General features: G+C 38.3%; 1 protein-coding gene and 2 long non-coding RNA genes across 4 annotated transcripts in view; 1 reads left to right on the plus strand and 2 right to left on the minus strand.

The window, feature by feature from the left end:
• LOC107836759 (uncharacterized) overlaps nt 1-709 on the minus strand; it is a 21,991-nt gene extending 21,282 nt beyond the window's left edge. The window contains exon 1 of the long non-coding RNA XR_001662712.1: nt 65-709. This is a non-coding gene — a long non-coding RNA (uncharacterized LOC107836759). The remainder of the gene's footprint in view (nt 1-64) is intronic.
• The window catches only part of LOC107836760 (uncharacterized), a 573,704-nt gene that overhangs the window by 328,424 nt on the left and 238,275 nt on the right, over nt 1-7,005 (minus strand). The window lies entirely within an intron of this gene.
• The window catches only part of LOC103141404 (gamma-glutamyltransferase 5-like), a 13,693-nt gene that overhangs the window by 2,160 nt on the left and 4,528 nt on the right, over nt 1-7,005 (plus strand). The window contains exons 2-8 of one of the 2 annotated variants that reach the window (XM_007557046.2): nt 1,029-1,156; nt 1,254-1,337; nt 2,145-2,325; nt 2,403-2,554; nt 2,837-2,992; nt 3,182-3,300; nt 6,493-6,668. In XM_007557046.2, the coding sequence (XP_007557108.1) occupies nt 1,029-1,156; nt 1,254-1,337; nt 2,145-2,325; nt 2,403-2,554; nt 2,837-2,992; nt 3,182-3,300; nt 6,493-6,668 (996 nt within the window). The remainder of the gene's footprint in view (nt 1-1,028; nt 1,157-1,253; nt 1,338-2,144; nt 2,326-2,402; nt 2,555-2,836; nt 2,993-3,181; nt 3,301-6,492; nt 6,669-7,005) is intronic. The other variant, XM_016673790.1, reaches the window with a different exon arrangement.

The raw sequence follows: 7,005 nt of genomic DNA on the forward strand, positions 1-7,005 counted from the left end.
CCCTTTCCGATTGTTTGGGACATCTGGAAAACAGCTCGTTCGAAGACGAGGTGAGCGCTACCACCAGTCTTGTCTCATGCCAACTGTAAAGCATCCTGAAACCATTCATGTGTGGGTTGCTTCTCAGCCAAGGGAGTCGGCTCTCTCACAGTCTTGCCTAAAAACACAGCCATGAATAAAGAATGGTACCAGAATGTCCTCCGAGACCAACTTCTCCCAACCGTCCAAGAGCAGTTTGGTGATGAAAATGCCTTTTCCAGCATGATGGAGCACCTTGCCATAAAGCAAAGGTGATAACTAACTGGCTCAGGGAACAAAACATAGAGATTTTGGGTCCATGGACTGGAAACTCCCCAAATCTTAATCCCATTGAAAACTTGTGGTCAATCATCAAGGTTTTTGTTTCCTAGAACAAACAAAAACCTAGGAATTCTGACAAAATGCAAGCATTGATTGTGCAAGAATGGACTGCTATCAGTCAGGATTTGGTCCAGAAGTTGATTGAGAGCATGCCAGTGAGAACTGCAGAGGTCCTGAAGAAGAGGGGTCAACACTGCAAATATTGACTTGCTGCATTAACTAATTCTAACTGTCAATAAAAGCTTTTGTTACTCATAATATGATTGCAATTATATTTCTGTATGTGATGAAAACATCTGACATACACACATGAAAACCAGAGGGCAGCAGATCATGTGAAAATATAATATTTGTGTCATTCTCAAAACTTTTGGCCATGACTGTGCATTAGTTTTGACACATAAAAATAATTTATTTCCAAGAAACTAGTCAAAAATTTAGTTTTTGTAAATTGATGTTTTTTCAGTTTATTAACATTATGAATTTTGAACCTTTTACATATTTAGTTTTATTGACATTTTCTAATCTAACTATTAAAGGGTCATAATTTTATGAAAGTACATTTTGCTTTTTGATTTTCAAAAAACAGAAATGATAGAACATAGTTAATCATCTTGACACAAAAAACAAACAAAAAAAAACATCAAAAATGAGTGTGAATTTTACAGCAACATTCTTATACAAGGCGGCTCAGCAGTTGATGCCGCCATTGCTGCACTTCTGTGCACGAGCATCATGAACCCGCAGAGCGCTGGGATCGGAGGGGGGGCCATTTTCACCATAATGGACAAATCTGGTATGAAAAAGGCTTCCATGCAGCCAATTCTCATAAAGTAGAACTGCTTTAATAATAGTTACTGATAATAACTGATGGTGTGAACATTTCTTTAAAGGTAAAGTGACGATCATCAACTCCAGGGAGACTGCACCGTCCAGTGTGAAACCTGATCTGCTGAAGTCCTGTGCTGAGGATAATGGTAGGTAGCTTGCTGCAGTATGTCAACTGTCTCTTGACTTTGGCCACTGGGGGCTTACATGTGTCTGTGGATGTGTGTGTGTGCGCGTGTGTGCGTGTGAGTGTTTAACAGTTTCACATGGGGACAATTTTGGCAAAGGTTTTGTGCGTTTTCATATACGTTTAGGCCTCCAAAAAGGCGTTTATTTTCAGAGACAAATCATAATACCATTACTCTGGTGGCGCTGAGTGGGGGAGTCTTGGAGAAGAACTGCTCTGTGTGCTAGAAGCTCGGTCTGCACAACACTGTGAACAAACCATCCCCACAATGAAACATGGTGTTTGGAGCATCTTGCTATAGGGATGTTTTTTTTGTCCCAGCTGGTACAGGGAAGCTGGTTAGAGTTGATGAGATGATGGATGGAGCTAAATGCTGGGGGAATCATCCAGGAAAACATGTTAGGGGACCAAAAACAGACTATACCAAAATCTGATTGAGAGTCTGTGGGAGAACTTGAAATCTTATGTTGACATATTCTCTTCATTTCATCTGACTGAGATCTAGCTATTTTTCAAAGAAGACACGACCAACATTTATGTCTCTCAAAGGTCTTTCAACCATAAATTTACTTATGATGACTGAATACAAACTTTTGAGTTTGTTTCCACTTATTGCTTACTTTATTTACTCTATGATACATAATTCTAATAATATACAATGATCTTGGTGGTTTTATTATGTCAGAAATTATATTTTTCTGTCCTGTATTCAATAACGCTAAACTACAGTGAAAATATTCAAACTCTGTCCCTTCCTCCTTCTGTGCAGGAAGCAAATGGATTGGTGTTCCAGGGGAAATTCGAGGCTACGAATTGGCTCACAAACTTTATGGAAAACTGAATTGGAAAGATTTGTTCACCACGACCATCAAACTGGCCAGAGAGGGATTCCATATTCCTCTAGTCCTATACTCCTACCTCCCAGAGATTAACGAAACTGAGTCCCTGCGGTATGGAAGACCATAAGTATCACAGTCTGGCTCTGAGGTATGATGGACAAAGATTTATATTCTTTTCCTCTTCTCAGGAAACTATTTTCATATGAAAATGGAACCCTAAAGACAACCAGAGACATCATCAAGTTTGAGAAACTGGCCGACACTTTGGAGCTAATTGCAAACAAAGGACCGGATGCCTTCTACAACGGAAGTATAGCAGAGGATTTGCAAAACGTTACAGGTATTGTCATTAGAGTTTCCTACGACTCTCTCTGTCTGCATGGCCCACTTGTCTAGTTACAAATAAACAAATTGATTTGATCTGTTAGTACCATCATGTGCTACATATCTATCTATCTATCTATCTATCTATCTATCTATCTATCTATCTATCTATCTATCTATCTATCTATCTATCTATCTATCTATCTATCATATTTGTGAGAGCTGGTATGGGTTCTCATGATGATTTTTTTTTTCTCCTGCTCAGCAGAAATAGTTTAATTCACTGTTTTTTGCCCAGGAGGAAATCTCACACTGAAGGACTTCGAGTCATATAATGCCACAGTGACTGATGCATGGGTTGTCAATGTGGGAAAGTACAAGGAGTACAAGATGTACATACCTCCACCCCCATCAGGAGGACCACTCCTCAGCTTCGTCCTCAACTTCATGACAGGTTCCTGCTGGATGCAAACAATAGAGCTGTTGTTTCTTTATACTTTCAACTTAGATTTACCCTAATAATTTATGTGGAAAGAGCTTTGATCAGTCTTAGGAAAAAATGATCGATGACAATAGACTAAATTATATATATATTTATTTACATTTACTGTATAAATATACAAACTATTATTTTTGTTCACAGCGTATAAAAATGAACCAGCCCCTCAGTCTGTTGAATTTTATGACCGCTATATTAAAGCTCTCAAGCGGGCCAATAAACTAAAGAAGTGTATTCGGGATCCAAACTTTGCTCCACCTGAAGTAAGTGATACATTAAACATTGCCATAAAATGTATGCATGCATATATTTACACATGGTACTTGATGTTAGAGAATGTACAAAGAAATCATCTGGAGATCAGAATTAGATGGTTTTATGTTGGTAAAATTAAAAAATTCCTTCAAACCTAAAATGCCCCGTGGGTATGAATCATTTTGGGCCTAGCTCCAAGATGCTTTTTAAGCATAAACTATTTAAGCAAAGGCAATGTTGACTGTTTATTCATGCTGTGGCTACAGAAAACTCAACTGTGTCATAGGTGTTGTTCTGTCTGTGCTCTTCGGTTTGAAGAGGAGCTCTCTGCCACAGGATCAAGCTTTCAATCTCTGTCTGCCATGGAACATATTGGACCTAGAAATTTTGACAATCTTTTGGGAATCCTAAAACTAAGATAATGGTCTGTTGGTAAAACACATAGAGACTGAACTTTATGCTCACTTAATATGCTAAGGGTTAACATAAGATGCCAAAGAAAGCCCAAAATTTTAACACGTCAATCATTTAAGAAATATGTAAAAAATATTTTTGAATGAACAACTCTCTGCCTGAAGCCAGTTTAATGACACACTTTTATTACATACATTATATCTATCAAGGTAATTCAGGTGAGTTATTTTTAATTCTAAATGAATATTCTTGTTGGTCTTCTATTTAAGTGCTATTTTCCTTCAAGATACATTTACCTAACGCTAGAATAAATGCAATGTACATTATGCAGCAAAGGAAATTAGAAGATCGGACATATAACCATTATGGAGATGATCGGTTTTGGACAGACGATGTGCCTCGTATTGCATAAGCGAAATTGAAGAATGACTGCTATCATTAACGATACAGGGAAGACGCTTTTCAGTTATCTAGCTTTGCTAGCAAAGTCGTTAGCTAGCAGCTAGCTAATAGCACAACAACAACAACAACCTAATGTCTGTATGATAAGAACAGTTTTTCCTCACCTGGCTGTCTCCTCCCGCTCAGTAGTTCTTCAGAGAACGGCAGACGCAGAGGCCTGTCAGTGTCTGTTGTATTTCATTACCTCTCTGCTTAAACCGCTACTCTGTGCTGAAGCAGAAACAATACGTTCAGCGTTTTCCATTATCTGACAAGTAGCAAGTCTACTCCACTTTATTCACCAAAAACGTTTTTTTTTTTTTTTATTCACCAAAAAACGGTTCTGTAATCTGGAACGTGGAGCTCCGCAGTTAGCTGCCTTATCTCACTTTGCAAGGGGCAATTTTGCGTCGTGCATCACAGGCAAAAGGTCAAAAGTTACAAGGTGACCGGAGGTCTTATGTTTTTTCTTGAAAAGTACAAAATAATAATAATAATAATAATAATAAAATAATAATAATTTTAGTACAGGTTATTATGTATCAGAAGAGGGCTTAGGAAATAATACCAAAAAAATACAAAAAACATTTTGGACCAAAAGGACACTTGGGGACAAGGAGCAAAAGGGGCAGGTGCTCAAGCTCCCCTAGCTTCCCTCCCTGCACGTGCCTGCTGCACCACATAGTGATGATACGCTGGAACCATTAGGTTGACCTGCTGCCTGCTCTAAACTGTCATTGCTGGAGGATATTTGACATCTATTTTATTGTTATTATATTTTTAGTGTTCCAAATATTTGACTAGTCGTGATTTTTGTCATATCTACCTATCCTCGACATAACTGTATTGTGCATATTTTGCACTTATAAGTAGCTGAGCACAGGGATGCACGCTGTAGCACTGTCTGTACCTTGAGATTTTCCTTTAAGTAAAACAGAAAAGAATAATTTTTAAATTTATTTTATTAACTAACCCTTTGTACTACTAATAACATGTAGGAGAAAAAAATGATCTATTGTGTCAAAGCATCTTGTATGTAGCGAGTCTGTGAGTCCATGGAGGTGCGCACAAAGCCTAAATGTTATTGGTCAGGCGGCTTGTCGCTTTTTCTATAAGCTAAAAATGAATGAGCGGAGTTTGAATCCTCCCGTAGTTCTAAGAGCGGTCGTTTAGATCCTGCCAGAGCTTTTTACCATGTGCGCGGTTCTGGCGGCTCATCGGTTTATGAGCTGTGTGTGTGTGCGTGTATGTGTGTGCGCGCGTGCGTGCGTGCGTGTGTATGCATGCGTGTGCGTGAGTGCGTGCGTGCGTGTGTGTGTGTGGTTTTGGCGAACTGAAGAGCTAAAGGTTGGACAACTGTTTAACCCGCTACTGGTGCGTTCACACCAATGATGTAACGACAAAACCTTCATTCAAACACGGTGTTTTAATACCGCCGATCTGTATTCAGCTGTTTTTAGGTTGGCTGCAGGCATTTATCCATCTTTTACATTTTTCCAGACTCCAGTTTTGAAAACGAAATAAAATTAAATCCGCCATCTAAATGCTGTGTGTAAAGCTGTCTTCTGCATGTTCCCCACTGACAACTTAAAAAAAAAAAATTCTGATTATTTTCCACCAAATCTCTATGACCGCAGCGCATTCAATAGCAAACAACCATCAAATATAGCCAGACTGCAGCGCGTGGTAGACCCAAAAACCTTGTCCTCCAGTTAAGGGGTGGTGAACTGCACTGAATTGATTGACAGGTGCCATCATATCAATTGAACAAGTGTACGGGCCTGACATTTAAAGTGCGTAACTGAAGTGACGAAACACCCCATGGCCTCCCCCACCTCAAAATTTAAAGAGGTCTTTAGCCCAAGCCTCAAACAAATATACATGAAAGAAATGAATCAGCAAAGTAACATGCAGAACAAACCCAAATTAATTCAAAAATAAATAAGTCCAAATTTATTTAACTTTGCAATAAAACAGCAAAATTAAATAAATTCAAAGTAACACACAGAAAATGGATGAAATGTGATCTATGATGTCTATAAAAATATCTGACTGAAAGTAATTTACTTTGACAGACTGTACCAGTTATTAACTGTAACTGGTACCAATCCAGAGCATCTGTTAACTGATTGATCAGAACCTTCTCTAAGATCTCTGCAGTAAATGGAAGCTTGGAGATGGGTTTGTGACTGCCAATGAGAGAAAAAAAATGTGTTTTTCAAAAAGGGATGGGTGACAGCAGTTAGAAATTAGTGTTTGAAAATTGGTTACAAATCCTTTTAAAATAAACCCCAGAGTAACAAACTTTCTCATTCATTTCTTTCTTCTTTTGTGTTCCCTTTTAGTTTGAACAGAAGGCAAAGGAAATGACAACTATTAGTGCTGCAGAAAACATACAGGACAACTGTACACTCAGTTCCAATAAAACCGACAACTCTCATAAGAGTACGGGTACCACACACGTGTCTGCGGTGGACCAATATGGAACATTTGTTGCTGTCACCAGCAGCATCAATAGCATGCAAGTATCTGATTTGTTTTGCTTCAAGAAGGGCATCTGTAGACAGTTTTCAAAGGAATGACCAACTGAGAGTCACTAATAATCTTGGGTTGGGGAGTAAAGAATTAGAGAAACACCTTCTGATCTAGAACTACAGATTATTTTACTCATTGATTGAGCACAGTGGTGCTAAGAAAATAAACAGAAATGAAAATAAACAGTAATGATTCTAGCTAACCGCATTCTTAAAATGATTCAAGATTCATTGTTGTGAAAAAATAATTCGAACAGCATAAAAACAGCATGAATAACAATGGCTCCATGGCGCGCTATATATATATATATATATATATATATA

The sequence above is a fragment of the Poecilia formosa genome, unplaced genomic scaffold (assembly GCF_000485575.1).
Source record: "Poecilia formosa unplaced genomic scaffold, Poecilia_formosa-5.1.2 Scaffold82, whole genome shotgun sequence".
In the NCBI taxonomy this organism is placed as follows: Eukaryota; Metazoa; Chordata; class Actinopteri; order Cyprinodontiformes; family Poeciliidae; genus Poecilia; species Poecilia formosa.